At 33.5% G+C, this 19,295-nt stretch overlaps 4 protein-coding genes across 8 annotated transcripts; 1 reads left to right on the forward strand and 3 right to left on the reverse strand.

Moving 5' to 3' along the window:
• The first annotated feature begins 1,114 nt into the window (after window positions 1-1,114).
• LOC103501912 (dof zinc finger protein DOF5.3-like) lies at window positions 1,115-2,388 on the forward strand. The gene is made up of 2 exons (XM_008465675.3): window positions 1,115-1,359; window positions 1,458-2,388. Exons 1-2 carry the CDS (start codon window positions 1,333-1,335, stop codon window positions 2,229-2,231), a joined length of 801 nt encoding a protein of 266 aa, XP_008463897.2. The 5' UTR covers window positions 1,115-1,332; the 3' UTR covers window positions 2,232-2,388.
• Window positions 2,389-6,855: 4,467 nt separating this feature from the next.
• On the reverse strand, window positions 6,856-8,793 carry LOC103501915 (40S ribosomal protein S23). Its single transcript, XM_008465676.3, has 4 exons — window positions 8,587-8,793; window positions 7,572-7,727; window positions 7,353-7,479; window positions 6,856-7,249 (listed from the first exon to the last, which is right to left on the reverse strand). The coding sequence occupies exons 1-4, from the start codon at window positions 8,589-8,591 to the stop codon at window positions 7,109-7,111; spliced, it is 429 nt and encodes a 142-aa protein (XP_008463898.1). The 5' UTR covers window positions 8,592-8,793; the 3' UTR covers window positions 6,856-7,108.
• Window positions 8,794-10,297: 1,504 nt separating this feature from the next.
• On the reverse strand, window positions 10,298-13,220 carry LOC103501916 (tRNA-splicing endonuclease subunit Sen2-1). Of its 2 annotated transcripts, XM_008465678.3 has the most exons (3): window positions 12,319-13,087; window positions 12,125-12,207; window positions 10,298-10,634 (listed from the first exon to the last, which is right to left on the reverse strand). In XM_008465678.3, exons 1-2 carry the CDS (start codon window positions 12,969-12,971, stop codon window positions 12,135-12,137), a joined length of 726 nt encoding a protein of 241 aa, XP_008463900.1. In that variant the 5' UTR covers window positions 12,972-13,087; the 3' UTR covers window positions 10,298-10,634; window positions 12,125-12,134. The 2 variants fall into 2 exon arrangements, with proteins under 2 accessions (XP_008463900.1, XP_008463899.1); XM_008465677.3 differs by having other exon boundaries at window positions 12,125-13,220.
• A 568-nt stretch (window positions 13,221-13,788) lies between these two features.
• LOC103501917 (interactor of constitutive active ROPs 3) lies at window positions 13,789-19,016 on the reverse strand. Of its 4 annotated transcripts, none has more exons than XM_051091721.1 (4): window positions 18,858-19,016; window positions 17,998-18,106; window positions 16,549-16,711; window positions 13,789-15,578 (listed from the first exon to the last, which is right to left on the reverse strand). In XM_051091721.1, the coding sequence occupies exons 2-4, from the start codon at window positions 18,015-18,017 to the stop codon at window positions 13,959-13,961; spliced, it is 1,803 nt and encodes a 600-aa protein (XP_050947678.1). In that variant the 5' UTR covers window positions 18,018-18,106; window positions 18,858-19,016; the 3' UTR covers window positions 13,789-13,958. The 4 variants fall into 4 exon arrangements, with proteins under 4 accessions (XP_050947678.1, XP_008463903.2, XP_008463905.2 ...); XM_008465681.3 differs by having other exon boundaries at window positions 16,549-16,714; XM_008465683.3 differs by lacking the exon at window positions 18,858-19,016 and having other exon boundaries at window positions 17,998-18,358.
• Window positions 19,017-19,295: the final 279 nt, after the last annotated feature.

Here is a 19,295-nt window from a genome sequence, read left to right on the forward strand (position 1 = left end):
AATTTACGTTCTTAAAATGATAGAATTTCGGTCTTTAAACTTCTACATATGATTATACAAGTGCAAAAATTTAACTCTCAAACTTTGAATAATGGTAAAAATTGAACACATAAATAATAAAAATTTGAATACTCAAACTTATATAAATATTATAGGGATAGTTGCAAATGCAACACTTATATTCAAAATAATCAAGTATATAACAATATTTTAAAAAAATTACAAATATAGCAAAATTTGTCAAAATCTATCAATGATAGAAGTATATCACTGATAGACCATGAGCAAATGTTGGTCTATCACTGATAAACCATAGGAGTCTATCAACGATAGAAGTCTATCACTGATAGATTTTGCTATATTTGCAATTTTTTAAAAATATTGTTACATAGTTAATAATTATTCTAAAAATTGTTATCCATTCTAATTACCCAATATTATAAGCTAAAATTTTTGAGGTCCAATTTGGATAAAATTTCAACAGATCAATTTTGAAAATTAAAAGTATAAGGATATAATTGTAAATACAAATTGAAAATTAAAAGTATAAGGATATAATTGTAAATACCAGCTACCTTTATGGTGATTTTTACATTAGTATAAGATAAAATATAATGTTAGGGGAATATCAAAATCTTATTTTCAGAGTGAGAGAGAGAGAGTTCTTCCTAGGAATGGATATATGATATTATATTTATATTTATATTATATGTAATCTTTGTGGGTTGATTTTTATAAATATTTTAATATGAATGGGAAAAGGACAAAGATAAGAACAGGCCGCTGGGGTTTCGTTTGGTGGCTAATGGACCAGTTAAGGGTCACAGAGGTTTTTGGCTATGAATTGCCGGTGATTAATGGAGCCATATAGGGTCCACTAAATAGTTGCCTTCCACGCCAGAACGGGTCCCACTAAAAGACAATTCTGGATTACTGTGCCTTTCACCTTCTCCTCATTTCAAACCGTTTGCAGACCGGAAACTGATATCTAGACAGTAATGATGAGATCAGGTTTCATTTGCTTTTTAACTTTTATTATAACAAAAATAGAGAGATTCGAACCATTAACCTTAGAGTCGACCTATTTATATATCAATTGTGCTGGCTAATCTTTTTGTCCGACAATTTCTTAACTTACAAATCTCTCTCTCTCTCCCCTAACTTGGTCATTTCCTATTGCTTTCATCCCTCTATATATTTCCTTCCTTTGCCCCATCCTTAACAAACCCCTCTCTCTCCATTTCTCTATATTTCTCAATCTCTCTCTCTCTAGCTAAGAGTAAGACACGTCTCTGTCTTCAACTTCATCATCCATTCTGCTGGTTTTTATGAATGGATCATTCAAGTGGACAACACCAAGTAAGGATATCACATTCATTTTTTCAGTACATGGATTTGGATTCAATTCTCAAGATGTCCCTTATCTTAACTTTTAATTTATTTAATCTTACTTTCAGGAAACTCAAGCACAACCATTGGAGAACATGTTGGCTATTTCATGTCCTAAAGTACAGCAAGAAAACAGGAAGCCAATGAGGCCACAACCAGAGCAAGCTCTGAGATGCCCGAGATGTGATTCAACTAATACCAAGTTCTGTTACTACAATAACTACAGTCTTTCCCAGCCAAGGTATTTTTGTAAGTCTTGTAGAAGATATTGGACCAAAGGGGGTACTCTAAGAAATGTTCCTGTGGGTGGTGGATGTAGGAAGAACAAAAGACCATCACCTTCTACTTCTTCTTCTTCATCTCCTTCTTCAAAGAGATCGCATGATCAAGCTGCTAATTCTGGCCGTTTAATGCTCACTGATACCCATCTTCCATCTTTAGCCTTCGAGTCCACTGATTTAAGTTTGGCATTTGCTAAGCTCCAACATCAATCAAATGGGCAGATGGGTCTTTTTGATACAACCCATAAAAGCTTTCAAAATTTGTATTCTGGGTTTGGTACTGGGAGTTCTGGGGAGGTTGAAAATGGTGGATTCCCTCATTTTGAACATTATAACAGCAGCGGTGTTGCATCTACAGCCACTGCTACAGCAATGAAGCAAGAGATGGTTTGTAGTGGAGATCAAAATAATATGGTTTTGTTGGGATTTCCTTGGCAGTTCAACAACAATGGAGATGGAAATTACATGGGTGATCTTGATGCTGGAAGAGAGAGCTGGAATTTTAATGGAAATGGAATAGGTTCATCTTGGCATGGACTTCTCAACAGCCCTCTAGTCTAACGTAAGGTTCTTGGAGTGGATTTATGGTTTTTGACAGAGAACTAAACAAAGCGTACTTGAATTCCCTGTAATATTTTGATCATACCAAACCTATGATCTAGTTATCACTGTTCTGGTTAGAGAAAGCAAAGTCAAAGTTGGATAAGCTCTTTTTTCACTTGTTTATCTGTTCATTCTAATGTGAAATTTTTTCGAGATCTTGGTTACCTGATAAGTCGAGAAAATTTCAAAATTTTCTAATGTGTTTCCAACTAATACAGTTTCACACCGCCCATGGATTAGTTGCATACATTGTTTAAAAGAAAAGCGTTTAAAAAAACCATTATACTAGAATTTAGAAACGACCCTAATCTAATTACTTTAAATAACATAAAATAAGAAACCTTCTTCAAAATGGGTATCAGATTGGTTTCAAAATCTCACTTTTACCAATTCTAATATACAAACAGAGTCATTTCAAGCCATTTAAGCCTTTCAAAATATGCAATTTGCTCTCTAATACCATTCGTTTCAACATATCAACATAAACTAATCAGTAACTAGAAAGTTCCATTTATAGCAATCTCATTTCTAAGTTCTCATCTAGCACATAACACCACCTCTCAACAATATTCATCTACAGAGAATCAACAGAACTCCTTAAGTCATAAAGCTCAACCTAAAAGAAATTTAAGTTAAACAGAAAAAAGGGTAAAAAGAAAAAGAGAAAAAGAAAGAAAAAAAAAAGCCAATAATTAAAATGTCTTGAAACTATATCCAAACTGAAGATGACATTTCATAGTCTGGGTAATAGTCTGAACACTGGGTAAGTACTAAAAGGGTGGCTGCTACAGAACTTTGCATTTTTAATAAGTGATGTTTTCAAGATATTCCGCCATGATTGCTTCTAGTCTATTTCTATATTCCCTAAAATCCAGCCCTAATATTAAAACCCACCTAGGAGCACAACAATTATCTAATAATAATTCATAAGGAGATCAAGGGGGGGCATCAATTGGGATCTATTTTCAATCCAAAAGGGCTAGAATTTCAGTAAGAATAAGCACCGATTTCGGGGTAGATATTTTCTCTAAGTTTACAGACAAATCCAAAGGAGAAGATTTGGGCGTGAGAGAATAGTCAACAGTTGGGATTTGAAAATTTGAGAAAATGAAAAAAAATTAATTAGGCATGCATGTATGTATTTTAGAAGGGCCATTTTGTCAAACACCTTGTATGCAATATTAAAAACAATGACTTACAGAGATGTTCGGCGGACAGTGACATAGCCAATGAAGAAGGGCTGCTGAGGTGCTTTTGCTGTACAAAGACAAAATACGGAATCTTCCAAGTTCCAAGTGAAGATGAGGATGAAGCTTTATTGCTTGTTTAGATTGAGCTGAGAAAAGGATCTGCACAGTCTATACATCCCTATATTATCGCTATTAATATCACAGTTTTTCACAATTCTATTCCCATAATAATAATAAGAAACCTCTTCTCAGCTCAATCTTCTAAACCTTTGTAATTTCAACTTTGGAACTATAGGTTTGGAATTGATTTTAAAATTCATATCAATTTTCTCGTTTGGTGTAATAAAGTAAGCCAAGTGTTTTTGTGAGCTTCTGAACAATTAGGAAATGAATTTATTTTAATACTTCAAAATTACTCTAAAAAAAGGCATGAAATCATTTTAAAAACTTTTTCTTAACCGTTAGAAATTTATTTTAGTAGTATAAAAGTTAGAATTTAAAAATGCAGAATTTGATATTGAATTGATTTTGAATAATTAAAAGCTTACATTCGATTGATTTTGACGATAACTTTTATATCTTTCATAGTAGGCTAAATTGATACAAATTCGGAAGATTAGAGCTAAAATTGTTAGCTAATAAAACTCAATGGACTTCATTATCGTTAAAGATATTTAGATTGTTTTCTAAATATGATTTTATGTTAAAATCTAATTTTAATATCCACATTTTATAATTGGAATATGTAACATAGTCTTTAATTAGCGTCTATGAATCCGAACTAATATTTGAAATTACAACAAGTAAACTTAATTGCTTCATACATTATATTATCCACATGTTGGTAAATCAAAAAAATTAAATGATTGATCTGAAACATTTGTCAAAAGGAATAACAGAAAAGTAAAACAAATATTTCCCAACACAAATAATATACTCCAAAAGAAATAAGTTTTTTAGAACAATACTTAAATATTATTAAAGAAAACATCTTTATATTTTTATCTATAAGGCTACTTTTTAGAGCTCTTTCGTGAGTCGGGAACACAATACTTGCCCTTTAAAAGGGAAGAACTTAAATAAGAGGGAATGATGGATGCCTTTCGAGAATAGTTTGCTTGAGAATATAAATAACCAAAATCTCCACATGCCCATAATCATTGATCTTTGAAATCACATATATACAATAACACTTAGATAACTATCTTTGTTTGTTTTTATAGTATTTCTATTTAGAAACGTCTAGATTTCATATATTGTTCTAAAATTGTTCGTGTTCCTATGAATTAACATAATATGACTTGAACGTATAGAAAAATGTTCATTTATATTAACTAACAAGAGTTCTTTCAACAAAGAAACGTTAATTTAGATTTTTAGAAAATAAATATTAATTAAAATTGTAAAATAAATCAAACACTAAAGGAATGATAAAAATAGAAAAGTGGATGCAATCAAATCAAACCCCTCCATAAGGGTATCCAAGACGGTAAAGAGAAACTCCAAATGCTATGGAATCTTAAATTATTTAAAATTAAACCCATCAATGTAGATGGCACCCAAAAGAACAATCCCTTCCAAATTTTAATGTAATAATATCAGAAAAACATATACGAGTAAATTTTCTATCTAATTGATATAAATAATTATGATGTGGATTTTGGGTTTTAAAGCAGTGATTGAAAATATATGAAAAATACACAAACTTATGAAAATGACTTTAGGACAAAGCACAAAATCTAACTCAAAATCCAATGGTAAAAATAAAATCTAGACATTTCCCAAAATATTATCACTGATTTTAACAAAACATTTTACTCTAGAAGAAGGAAATTACAATTCAATTCAAAATAGCTCTCAGTTAATTATTTTACTTGGCCACATCCTAATTCCTAAATGAGTAGGGTTGGCAACCAAACTTCTTGTCCATTGAAAATTAAAGAAAGAGAGAGAAAGAGGCTAAAAAAACAAAACAAGAAAAAGAAGAAATTGGTTGAATCATTATCAAATGAGAAAAAGATGGTCAAATGAAAAGAAATAAAAGAATGTTGGGATTGAAAAATTGTATACACTGATGACAAAATAATGTTCACTCTAGAATCCAAAATCACTTCTCTTATGGATACTGCTGTTCTTTGGATTCTGTTTTTGCAAATCAAAAGATTCAAAACTCAATTCATTTCATTCAAACATGATGTTGACAACATAACCTTGTTTCTGACAAAAGAATGTCCCATCTCCACTGGCCATCCACCTAATTGATGGAATGTAAGGATCCGAATATGTGATATTAATGACAATAGATTAGGAGATAAACAAAGTTATTCAAGGTAAATTAATTTTTTCAAACTCGAGACCTAATTCACTTATAAAAATATTAATCGTTGATATACTCTCAATAATACAGCATGACGGACTAAAAATAAAGAGCAGCCAAACCAAAGTATGGTTGACATTGATTTACAAAAAGTACAAAGTGATCAAAACCGGTCGAAGATTAGTTTACTAAACCAACTATAGTCGATTTAGTGACAATTTAGTAGAAAAATCAACTTCAACTAGTGGTAGATTTTATTAACCAAAAGATTTTAAACTAATTTGAGTTTCATTTCACCTCAAACATGATGGATTTGGTGATAGGTGAGTATTTCTTTGATGGTTGAGATCAATATGAACACTAAAAAACTGATTATAATCCATTTGATGGTAATTTAGTTGAAAAACCAATTCCGACCAACCTCTGCACATCCTTCTTTAATACTCTAACGACAACTTAATACCAATACCCTTCCTATGGTTTCCAAAGGAAAAAAAATGTCATTTTTCCATCAAAGAAACTTGATGGGAGCTTTGCTTGATCCAGTTGAATTCTGTTTCTAGCAGAAGCACTTGATTTATAACAAGAGTATACATGTACTAAGGAGATTTTGAAAGGGGTGCTTAAGATTCTTATCCAGAAAAAAAAAAACAAAAAGTTCACTTTTTTGTACACAATGAAAAAATCAAACTCTTAAAAAACATGCTCACTTTCATCTGTGTGCCTTAACAATGGGTTGTAATTAAGAACAAGCCTGGAACAGTGTCCTCCAGCAAGCAAGGATAACATACGTGGATCAGGAAAGACCAGAGCAATAAAGGAATGACTAAATTACTTAGCCATCCCAAGCACAACCAGAACAATCCGACTCAGAATGCTAACAAAGAAGTTTCATGAATGGTTGATACTAGATCTTAATGACCCATTTGACAATCTCTGTAAATAAAAAATGAATCTATAGCACATCACAGCTCTTAAGCACTACAATTCCTTACTGATAATTGAAAATATTAGTGTGAAAGCTAGAGACTCGCACTAGAATCAACAGAATCATTCTAGAACAAAACTTATGGCATTTGATGGAAAGGGAAGGGGATGATGTATTACACTCAAATTAACCATAACAGAATCTGTTCTGTTCGCAAAGAAAGTTATGCTTTATCATGTCTCAACAAAAAGGTTGGGTGCACAAGTTTCTATCAGTCAACCGAGTAATCTAACTTAACTAGGGATAGAGGGAAAGTGTGTGCATCAATTGCTCATTAACTGCTTCAGGGAGAATAATTGGAGGAAATAGCAACATAATCTATCTTGGAAAACTGAGGAGCTTAAGATCTTGGCTTCTCCTTCTTTTCCTTGAAGAGAGCAAGCAGAGATACACCTGATACCTTCACCACCTTAAATCTGACTCCGGGAATATCACCAACAGCATGTCCTTTTCGACCAAATCCAGCAATGAGAACCTCGTCCTGGGGATGCCAATACATATATTATTGAAAAAATAGAGAACAATCTTGATAATAGTAACCAAAATTCCCATGATCAAATCCCAAGCTTCCCTTGAATACTTACATTTTCTTCAATGTAATTAAGACAACCATCATTTGGGACAAAGGCAGCAATCTTCTTTCCGTTCTTAATAAGCTGAACTCTAGCACACTTTCTAATAGCAGAGTTAGGCTGCTTAGCCTCAATACCACTGCACGTTGCACCAGAAAATTACATATTAAATACGTTTTTGCAAAGTAAGCCCCAGAAAAGCACAGTACAAATAAAATAAAATCATCTTACATCTTTTCTAGAACAATGCCTTTTGCGTGGGAAGATCCAGCAAATGGTTTCTTCCACTCGTTTCCAAGATGGGATTTCTTGTATGCTTTGTCAGCCCACCTTTGTCTTCTACGGTGGGACTTCAACTTGCGACCCGCTCCCATTCCTCGTGTTTTCCTGTAAGACATTACTACCACTTAACGAAGAGAATACAACTTCCATTTGCACCAAAACATAAAACATAAAAACATGAACCTTTTTCCCAATTCCCTAAAAGCCTCGTCAAATTTTCCTCTAGATTTAAGGCTATTAACTAATAAAACATTTGAAAAGTATTCACATCTCAAACGTCCCAGTTAACCTGTGAGATCCAGAAAAATCCTAGAATCGTACCAATTGTATTTCTCTAAATCACAAGGATACTAATACCATCGACAATCCTTGTACTGAGCATAGCCAACTTGTTGAATGGTGAACAATCTCAATTGTTTTTCAGTCAAACAACAAGCAAAATCCACTCATCGTTGTAAAAAAAACGAGAAATCATATTAGAACCAAAGAAACCAACTTGCTCACATTAAATCTAAGTGCATATTCATATCTAAAACCATAAATAGCTACAAAGTGTGTTACTCCGATATCTAGCAACGATAGTAACAAAACAAAACATAAATTTGAGAGAGAAACGAAACAAATCGACATTATCTCAAACAAAACTAATCAAGAGATCGCGCTCCTTGCAATAACCAATGACAATAACAAAACACAAAACATTTCGAATTGACAACACAGCAACAAGAGAGTCCACCATCCTTCTTAATAATTGCTAAGGCGATCGTTATATTTAATCATCTACGATAAGCTAATACAAACCATTCTCGTCCTGTAAAGTAACTACTGATTTATCAATCTATCAAATGCATTGGATCCAGTTAAGCCATTCAAATCTCGATTACTTGTGGACTTCCTTCCCTAGAAGATTCATCACTATAAACAAATAAGGGGAACAAAATAGGAAGAAGGAAAAAGTACATACCCCATGGTGAATGTGAGTTGAGGATCTCCGGAACCGGCAAAGACGAAGCTAGGTTGGATGACGCCGCCGCACCGTGTGCAAATGAAACCCTAGAGTCTCCTTCGCCCCTTTTTATACTGTAGGGTTCTTTTGTTAAGCCAATCCTCACCGAAATACTACTAATTTGCCACGTAGGCAACTTTTGTTTCAATTTTTTTTCTTCCAACTACATGGTAAAATAGGTTGATTTTTTTTTTTTTAAGTTGGAATTTATACCTATAGTTTGTTTAAAAAAATTATGAGAATGATATCAAATTGTAGTGGTTATTTCTAATCTTATGAAATTATTTTGTTAAATTTTAATCTAAATTGTAATTTGTTAAAACTATATAAACTATTTGTAGTTACTTCTTTTATGTATTTATTTATCCTTTTAAGGTTCGATATCGGACATTCATGTATTTATAATTTGAGAATTAATATAATTACGTTTTACCTTTAATATATTCAGCGATATTCTTGTATGTTGAAGAACCAAAAAATTCTAGATTTAAATTTTATCCTTGACTTTTACTTAATAAAAAGTTTATAGTATATTTAAGAAAAAATAGTCATCCCACTCCCAATAATACATATATAAATAAACTATGGTTTAAGATTTAAGAGTGACCTTCAAATAGTTGTAATCATTTTTAAATTTATTTGAATCATGACTCTAATAATTTAAAACCAAATTTAATAAAATAAAAACTGCATTAAAAGACATAAAATTAAATATTATATTAATTTTAAACAACTAAAATCATATTTCAATTTGATTCAAATACCACAAAATTGATTTTATCAACTATAAATCACTTCCAGACTTACAATCGACCACTTATCTAAAATTTTGATAAAATTTGAATGAGCTATTTAGATTAAATAAAAGACTTTAGATTTTTTTTTTCAATTTAAAATTTAACAAATAAACATTTACGTTAAATTCCAGTAGTTTGCTTCTTAGAGTTTTTCTTTCACCGTTATTATACTAATAAAAATATTTAAAAATATAACAAAAATTCCAAATATATATCCAAATACCAATATTAATCTATTACGGTTAGATAGGAAGGATAATTTTGTAATATTTATAGTTCTTTTAATTTGTTTTATTATATTTGAAAACGTGGAATACATATTTTAGTTTAAGTTTTGTAGTAACTTTAACGAAAAAAATTAATAACCAATGAAGAAAAAAATAAGACACAAAATGGCCTTTCTTAAAAAATCAAATGGCCAAGAGAAAAACTTTCTTTTAATAAAAAAAAAAAATGTAGTCTACCTGCACTATAACCAACTGAAAAGAAAGTGATAAACTTGCTTTATGTACGAACTAAGAACTAATACACTTATAGATAAAATATCTCTATCAAAATACAAAAGTTTCAAACATTTGTTCGGTGTAAGAGCAAATTAACAAATCGGTATTAGTATTACAATGTTTTATTTTACTAGTGATGATAGTGATCCTGAAAGGAATTCGAAAGATTTCAACTATATATATCACCCTACAATAATTATTCCGTTAAATAATGTGAAAGCTCTTTGATTGTTGTGAATAATCTACCATAATCATATTTCTCTACTCTTCTATCAAAATCTTTAATGCACATACTCATAAGATTCTTTTCATGTTTAAGATAAAATGACATCTCACCTAATAAATAAAGCCGATAAATTGAAGCGTGAGTGGCCAAGAAATATTGTTGGTTAGCATGAATAACACAACAATCTTCTTCCTTTTGAGTTAGGAGGATTGAAACCACTAATGTCTTGATTGTAGCAACACAACAATGGAGGAGACCATCCTCCTAGTCATATTCTCACGGTTTTCCTTCCATGGCAATATAACATAATGGTAGTAACCTCTATTGAAACGGATATGATTTCTCAGTAGTTCCTCGTGTTGCAGTGTTTGACATGTTAAAACCTCTGCCTCCTTTTCTTGCATCATTTACATTATCTTCAAAATTCTTGGTTTCCATTTTCCGCACATAGTTCATCTTCATAAGAGAATACCTTAAAAGCTGCATAAAAAGCATTAGCAATAATGAGAGGCCTATTTCAAAAGATTATCAACTAGCAAAGCTACAATTCTTTCAAGTACATCCACCTTTCTACACAATACCTTTCCCGTCAGTCAATTAATGTATGCTCCTAAGCAAAAGAGAAAGTAACAGTTGCAAGTCACATTCTTTTGAAAGTACGTTAGAGTAATAGCCAGATTGATGTAAAGAATTTGGCTCTGTTATCTAATATTTTCGATCTGGTTTGTTTAAGACATGTTAAGTAGTGATTTTTAAAATTGTTGAAATCAATTTTGTACTTTTATTGTACGAAATGATTTTGATTTAAGACACGTCTCAGAGTTATTTTAAATATCAAAAACTTAAAGATTCATGCACACAGAAAGACCTAACAATCTGAGAAACAGACGCAAATCCCCTTTGTACAACATATATAATCAAAGATACCAGCAAAGTTCAGTAAGGTTACAACGATAATCAAGTCTAAGAACAAGACCACAAATTGCAAAGAACAAAACACAACCCCGACAGTTCGAGAGATCCAAATCTCACCTTTGGTGAATTCTCTCACTACCAAAAACTCCCTACCTCCACACCAATCCCCAAAACCCTACTAAACCCCTAACAAAGCCCCCTCACCCCCCCCCCCCCCCCCCCCCCAACTATTTTCAGAATTGGGGATCAAGCAGATTTTTACTTTTTAAAATTACTGCTAAATGTATCCTTGTCTTTGACAGTAGATTCCATCAAGAGGTGAGAGATGTTATGTCTATATAATGAGACATTTTAAACTGGCAGTAGCCGATCTGCCAAATGATACAATTTTCAGGAGGGACTCTGTTATGGCAACAATGGAGGAAGATGTCTCTAACAAATAACATCGTCTTCATCATTTTGTTGTTTGCAATTGGAGCATCAAGGAAAACCTAGCAATCAATAATGATGAATTCTCCAAGAGAAAAGTGCAGATGGCGAATTCACAACCCAGCTACATAGTTACTCAAATGTTAAGAATACAGATAAGAGATTCATCATACTCTCCAGTCTCCCAAGAGCAAACTTTTGAGTTTAGAAATAATTTAACATACTTTGGTAGTCACTTCTAGAATCTCTTTCTAATATTAGCTCTTAGGATTTGGCATACTTTGATATGGAGCATGTGATTGTCAGTGTATATACTTTGAGGATCTTTTACATTCAACGTTGTTTAGTTGTGTAATTGTAGTTATTCCAGAAAGAAATATCTTTTTGAGCTATCCCTTACCCCCAAGCATTCAAGTTCGAAGTAATTGGAACTATCCCTTACTCTATCATCTTCAAAACCCATCAAAAACTAGATCTGTTGTATAGCCCTAGATAGTTGTTTCTCGATGTACATGAAGAACAATCAGAAATTATCCACACACACACACACACACACACACACACACACACACACAAAAAAAAAAAAAAAAAGAAGAACAGATAAAAGACCCTAAATTATATCTTACTTGGTCTATTTCACACTTCTGCAGGATTTTCACGGCACTGTTCTGGACTCCATCTCGTAACTGTGCGTTCTTCAATGGAGTAACTGTCCAAACACGAAGGAGAAACAAATTCACTTCCATTATCATTGACGGAAAGAACTAGCAACGTTTTAGCAACACTTCCACAAAGCCGAATTGTGCAAAGAAAATCAGACCAAACCCTCAATCGCCCATTTCCATTACTGTCTCTTCCTTCAGACAACACCAGAACAGCAAATTCAGAGTGAACAAGAGCCGGATGATGACGATACGCCACAAAATCAACCCCATATTGAGATCCAGGTCTAACAACCCAATTCTTCAATCGAAGATGTCGGTAAGCAATGTAAAACTCAGGGAATGTAGCCTTTTGGGTCTTCATATACCGCCAAAGCTCTTGAAAATTCATTTCACAGTCTTGTCCATCGACAATTTTGAGGCAATTCAAGTGATAGGACAAGTAAAAAGCCTCCTCCATGCCAAATTGAAACCATTGTTTGTCCTTCTCAGCAGTAAGAATTTGTCGGCCGAAACAAGTGCGATTAAGAAGATCGGTTTGTTCTTCGTCGGCTAGATAAAGTATGGTAGAACCAGATAATAATCCTCGAGCGTTGGACTGTATGAAAGAAGATTGAAGGTGAAGTACAGTACTGGAGATGGGATCAGCTAGAGCTTTGGCTTCTGAAGCCTTCCCTTTCCATCTCGGCGCCATTGAAGCCGGAGGTGAAACAGTGAAATCGACGGCAACAACGCGAGATAAAAGAGAAAAAGAAGAGTGCGGCGGCGGGGAGAGTAAGTTAAAAGAAAAAGGAAAGTAGTTGGAGATCATAGATTAGATAAAATTAAAAGAATAAAGATATTATTTGTAACATTGGAGAGTGGTGGTTGAACCTCCCAACCTCTAACTACATACTTACAATTTCTAACAAAAATTAAGGATACAAATGTGTGGCAATAATCTAAAATGATGCAGTGATCTAAATTTTGTTTCTTTATTTAAAAAAAGTTTATACCTTGAAGTATGTTTGAAACATTATAAAAGTTAGAGATATTATTACTACTTTTGAAAGTATAGTGATATTTTGAAAGAAATGATAAAGTCAATGAACTTCCTAAGAATACTTCTACCTTCTAATGTTTGGGAGTTGAGCTTTTTGAGTGAAATGTCAATTACTAACAAGAAAAAAAAACATCAATTTCACGGGACTAAATAACAAAAAACAGTCATTTTTTAACGTTATCAAATTTACGATTTGTTTTTTTTATATATATAAATATCTCATCCAACCCATAAGAGTGAGACTTGTCGAGCAAAAAAATTGCAATACATTTCAAAACTTAAGGTTAAGATTGCAACATTTATCAACATTTAAGGTACCATTTGTTGAAAGTTTATAGTAAAATAAAAATAGAAGTTTCCCTTAATTTTCCCCTATTACAACAACATAGTTATTTGACTAATACTTCTCTAAACAGTTGAAGACATCAACATAATTTCTCGCCTTGTCCCTTGAACTCCATTGCTTTGGACTCATTTGCTAGAAGAGATGCCCTGAAAATTACTCTTTAACTGTTCGTGTCAGTACAATTCTAAGAACAGCTAAAAGAAAGGAAAAGCTTGGAAATTGTTTAATTACATATTCAGATGAATGCAAAGAGCAAAGAGAGTGCATCAACTGTCACCATTATAAGTTATTAATAGCATTCTGAATTCTCAAATTTGGAAGAGAGCTCTCTACAAAATGAAGAAAAAAACATCAATGGCCGTGGGGAAATGAAAAAACATAACTAACACTACAAGCCTACAATCCGATTTCTATTTCTGCGGTTTCTTCCAAAGCACCCCTATCTTTCTTAGTACATTCACATTTTTCTTTTTCAGTAAATCATCATCTGAATCTTCTGAGTACAGCGGACCGATCTTACCGGTAATGGCATTGTAGTTGCTGTCCATTGATCCTGTTCTGCCTACGAATTCCCCATTGCTTCCAGCTGAAATCATGGCTGCAGCTGCCTCTGCCGCCTTCCTCCATTGCTCCGACTGCACTTTCAGTGTTCTCAGTTCCATCTCCATTTCTGCATTCGCTGCTTGTGCTGCTTCGAGTTCGGCTATGCCTACAGATTTCCTGCTAGTACTTCGATCTGTTTCTTCTGCTATGATCCCGAGTTTAACTTGAGTGTCCCTGTCTATTGTCGTGGATGTAACTAGTTCGGTCGTTGTATCCTCCTTCACTTTGGTCTTGATTGTGTCCCTTTTACTAATTTCAGATATCAGCATTTCATTCTCCTCTGATACACTTTGGAATTCTGTTTCTTTGTCTAAGAGATTGGCCTTTAGATCTGCAATGCAGTTCTTCAAGTCATCCAACTCTTTCTCTAGTTCGTATACTCGGTGGCTCGATAGGCTCTTCTCGAGCTTACAACTTAACTCCAAGTTCTCTTCTGTGATGCTCCTTAATTCAGTTTCCCTGTTGAGTAATTTCACCCTAAACTCGTCAATTTCAAGTCTTGATTTTTCTAATTCCTTCTTAAGTTCAATCTCTCTCGGGTTTGCATCAGATTTCACATGTTTAGCCTCTGTGGAAGGTTTTGGCTCAAGGGTACTCTGACCTTGTTTCCCCTCATATTCACCCTCAACAGCGAGTGGAGCTGATTGAGGAGAGCTAAGATCTGCTTCCAACTGTTCTGATTCCCTTGTCTCACCTTCTTGTGTTTCCTGCTCTCGATTCTTGCCAACTGCAAACGTCTCAAAAGCTTTCCAACTAGCATTTGCAAGGGCAGGTTCCAATTTACAAACAAGCGTTTCCAGTATGCTTACATGTTCCCGAGACTCGTCCAACTCCAACGTAACTGAATTCCAATCTTCAAAAGCTTTTGTAGAATCAGATCCAAGTAACTCCACCATTTCTTTTGCAGTTTCCAATTGTGCTGTAGTTTCACTTATAAGTGCTTGGACCTGAGATTCAGATACTTCACAATCTTGCAGTTGGTTTTTCATGCTTCCCATAAGGGAGAGAATTTCTGACAGAAATTTCTTCAATTTACTGTGCTTCTCATTAACAGATCCTGCATGCTTCGTCTGAAAAGCTTTAGATTCATCAACTACCCGAAGTTTGAGTTTAAGCTGCTGCATTACATTCACCATTGCTAAGGCAACTGAATCAACAGATTCCGACTTATCAGTGACCTCAGATGCAGAGTGCAGAGATTGATCATCTTCTTGTGCTTGCTTCTGAAGCTCTTTAGGATGACCTTGCTCGGAAGAAGATAGCCGATGCTCCTTGGCATTTGAAGGCACACTGGACACCTCAGCATCAACTCGAGCTCGGTCCTTCCGCAACTTGGATGAATGAAGTTGCTCCTTTGCCTTTTTAAGATCCTTCTGAAGGATAGAAATCTGAGATTCCAACTCGGATATTTTGTTCTGGCACTTCTTCTGAACAAGAGAGAAGACAGATCAGACATTACCTTACTTCAACTTGTTAGTTTAGTACAGCCACTAAATAAAATGTTGATAGGATTTTTATAACAAAGCACAACTAATTATTTGCAAAATAAAAAAACCAAGTTGATAGGATTCAGCTTTAGTTATTCACTAGAGGAAACAAATCATACATTACAGTACTGCAACTTGTGAGATCATAGTACAACCACTAAAGAAAATTTCAAGCCCATTTTTTTTTATCAATTCACATTTTTTATAATAAATCACGAATCGTAGGAAAATCATCATATTTGAACAGATATTCGGAAGAGAAAGGCAAATTTGACCACATACGAGTTCACATGAGAAATCTCACACGCTCTGGGTTTCTACATTTACAAATCTCAATTGAATGGGTGGAAATTTCTAAAAAGACGGTTGAAAAATATGAATATTTAAGGAGAATAACATGTGTGAATTGTGCTCCCATGTTCTTCCTGAAAACTATATGTGGGTGGTCTGGAGGAAGTCCAAACATTAAACTTACAAAATGGTACATCCAGTAATGCTTTATCTCCCTCCCTTCGTTGTATTCATTATTTTACAAAACAAAGCCACATCTCCTTATTCTTTTTCTTTTTGATGAAAAACCATAAACATAATAGTAATATAAAGCCAATTTCTAGACATAAAGAAATTACCCTGAAAAAAATCTACTTCCAAGTTCCAAAGCTTAATCCAAACAGAAGAGTTTAAGAAGCTTTCGTATGGGTTTTTATACTAGAGAAGGATTACTTCAATCCAAAATATATTTTCTTAATTGCTCCTTAAAATTTTTCCATACGAACTCAAGAACAACATCAGTGAAATATCAATGGAAACTTAAAAAATGATAAGCACAACAAGAGATACTGATATATTGCTCTTTTATTTTATGTTCAGATACTCAACCATACCATTTAACTTTCTAAAGATAGTGTACCTCTGATAGTGGAGTTCTGGGCGATCTGCCAATAATTTTAGGGCTTCTCTCTTTAGATATCCTTCCTGTTTGATTGGAAGAAGATGACGAGTCACACTTCAATGCTGTGGGCTTAACTTGACGAGCAGCTTTTAAAGAAACCTTTTTGGCGGTCTCCAATGAACTTCTGGCATAAAAAATATATCAAAACATTTCAGTAGGAGTTAAAAGCTTTAGCAGTAAGTTTGCCTATCACATGCTGATAAGGCAATCAATATTTTAATAGTTAACAAAGATGATACTATAAGAAGGCAGGGAACATTAGGAATATCTGCAGAGGTAAATGAGAAATTAGCCAATAAATAGTTAAAAAATGGTGGTTTAAAAATAATGTGGATTGATAATTAAAGAATTAAGATTCTTTATTGTTACTTTAATTAATGTGGTAATATATTCCAGTCCCATATTCTTGGTTTTTAATCTTGAATTCAGGTTCCCTTAACATATCCAGATAGTTCTCGCCAAGAACAGCTAAGAGCAGGTGTATCGTGGCTGTCACGAATTGCAATTGAGATATACGGAATCATAAAAACTAAGAAGAAAGTATCTTTTCCAAAACAGATTGAACTCCTAGTGCTGGTAGTCAAAAACGATATAATTGGGGTGAGGACCCATTTGGTAAAGTCAACAGTGATAAATTGTCAAAAACTGAAGTGGAGATCCAATTGGCAGCTCGGTGGAAGTCATAGGCACTCTTTCAAAACGAAGAGACTCCAGATCATCATGACAAACCAATTTCCAGCAGAGCAATGGCCAATTTCCCATTACTCATTGAATGTGAATTCAGTATACAGACACGTCCTTGCAAAAACGAGTCAGAAACCTTTCGAGAAGCAAGAAAGGAGATGGTTCTCTCAACATATGATATGTATACAAAATCATTTTTGCCTAGTTTAAAAACATTCCAAAACAAACCTCTGACCATTTAACAATTTCCATACAATCAAAATTGATCTTAGATGATTAAAAACAAGTTTTGAAGTGATTTTAACCATTTCAAAATCACTCAAAAAAAACAAGACTTTAGCTCTCGAATGAAAATAAAAATACGTAACAAAACCAGGTTTCATCATATGGAATCCACTTCACTTGTTCGATAGTGGAAAGCCCTCGGCTTAACTAGTGTTAGGTACAACATTAAGCCTCTTCAAACATTCTCAAGAAACTCGAACAAAAAGAATGAAATGCTTGAAATCATCAAAATAAATTTAATGAAACAAGTTCAGAGAGACAAATGAAGAACAACTGAACCATTAACTGCACCACTTCAGTTCATTCCTACTAATCCTACCAATGGATCGAACGAACATTCAACTTCAAACAGTCATGCCCATTTCCAGAAAATGACCAAGAATCATGAAAAGAAAGCTTTTGAGAAGGAAAAAAACAGTGAAAAAAATACTTCAATACCTGGATTTTGAAGTCTGCATCACTTCCTATCTCTGAAAACAAAGTATCAACACAATGGGTTTGATTAAAGCTACTTGACAGTTCCCTCACCCACAAAAGACAAGCAAGGCTGCAATAGATAGGGTTCATAGAGGAACCAAGAGGATCAAAACAAGTTCATGGTGACCAATGTGAAGTGAAAAGGGTTCACAAAAATGGGGGAAACCCTTTTGATATTACAACCAAAAAAGAAAGAAAACTCTGAAGAAGATGAAAGACAAGAGAAAAGAGAGATGAACCAAACAGAAAAAAGCAAATAGTTCAGTCAGCTTTCAAGAACACTTCTTTAATACTCAGGCCCTCTATAATGTCTCAAGGGCCTACAAGAGAGTGACAGATATAGAAAATATAAAGTTCCAGAAATAACCCTTTCCACAAATGAGAAAAATCTTGAAGTTCTTAGTACTTAATAACTCCCCACCTGTAAATTCCTTGCTATAGAAGTGCATTTTGGTAAATTTTCATTGAAGTTCCCTCCCAGTTTGGCCGTGAAAGAAGGAGAAAGGCATGTATAATTAAATGTTAAGAGGGTTTGAAATTTGAAAACAACCGCATGAAAAGAAGAGTTTTTTAAAAATGGGGGGAAAAAAGAAAACAAACAAACAAAAGAAACTGCCCTAAACTTCTTGTTTTGTCCATTCTCCACTAAATACAGAACAACCCCAAAATTTCCCCACACAAAGTAACTGCAAATATTCCAATAAAATGAAGAAAAAAAAACCCTAGAATGTAAGTTCAAAATCAAGAAGAACATCACATTAAACAGTTCAAATTCAAACCATTTTGCAGTGACAATAAAAGGGTAAAAAATTAGGGCAAACCTGGAAGAAATGGGAATTTTAAGCAGCCATTTTTGTTGAGAAAGAGGGTGAAGAAGAAGAAATGGAAGGGATTTTGGATACTTTATTAAAAGTATTGAAATGACCAAAAGCCTGCAACTTTCAAGCTCTCGAGGTTCAAGGCAAAGCAGAGATACGGTTTATTAAAATATTTTATATGAATGAGTTTGCATTGATAAGGATTGAAAAAACATTGGCATATATTTAATTAAAGTATTAATGAAATCAAACAAGAGTCATAGAGAAAGATGAGGAAGATGATGAAGCATTGACCCATTTAAGCTTTGGTTGTTTATGTTTATGGAACCTTCTTGGAATGTTCTTTCAATTTTCGATCGAGTTTTTAGATGTTTTTTTTTTAAGAAAAAATTGCTATGTTTTCTCATTTGAGATTTTTTTAACTTTAAATTACAAGATTAA

Source organism: Cucumis melo, chromosome 11 (assembly GCF_025177605.1).
Source record: "Cucumis melo cultivar AY chromosome 11, USDA_Cmelo_AY_1.0, whole genome shotgun sequence".
Lineage (NCBI taxonomy): Eukaryota > Viridiplantae > Streptophyta > Magnoliopsida > Cucurbitales > Cucurbitaceae > Cucumis > Cucumis melo.

Bases quoted from the DNA above. Each gene is read 5' to 3' on its own strand.
- LOC103501915 (XM_008465676.3), bottom strand. The intron at 7,480-7,571 runs GTAAGATGATTT...TGCAACGTGCAG, and splicing joins GGCATTGTTCTAGAAAAGAT to TGGTATTGAGGCTAAGCAGC. The intron at 7,250-7,352 runs GTAAGTATTCAA...TGGCATCCCCAG, and splicing joins TTAATTACATTGAAGAAAAT to GACGAGGTTCTCATTGCTGG.
- LOC103501912 (XM_008465675.3), top strand. From the start codon at position 1,333: ATGGATCATTCAAGTGGACAACACCAA. The intron at 1,360-1,457 runs GTAAGGATATCA...TCTTACTTTCAG, and splicing joins ATTCAAGTGGACAACACCAA to GAAACTCAAGCACAACCATT.
- LOC103501917 (XM_008465681.3), bottom strand. From the start codon at position 18,017: ATGCAGACTTCAAAATCCAG. The intron at 16,715-17,997 runs GTATTGAAGTAT...TTTTTATGCCAG, and splicing joins ATGCAGACTTCAAAATCCAG to AAGTTCATTGGAGACCGCCA. The intron at 15,579-16,548 runs GTACACTATCTT...TCTCTTGTTCAG, and splicing joins CCAGAACTCCACTATCAGAG to AAGAAGTGCCAGAACAAAAT.
- LOC103501916 (XM_008465677.3), bottom strand. From the start codon at position 12,971: ATGATCTCCAACTACTTTCCTTTTTCTTTTAACTTACTCTCCCCGCCG.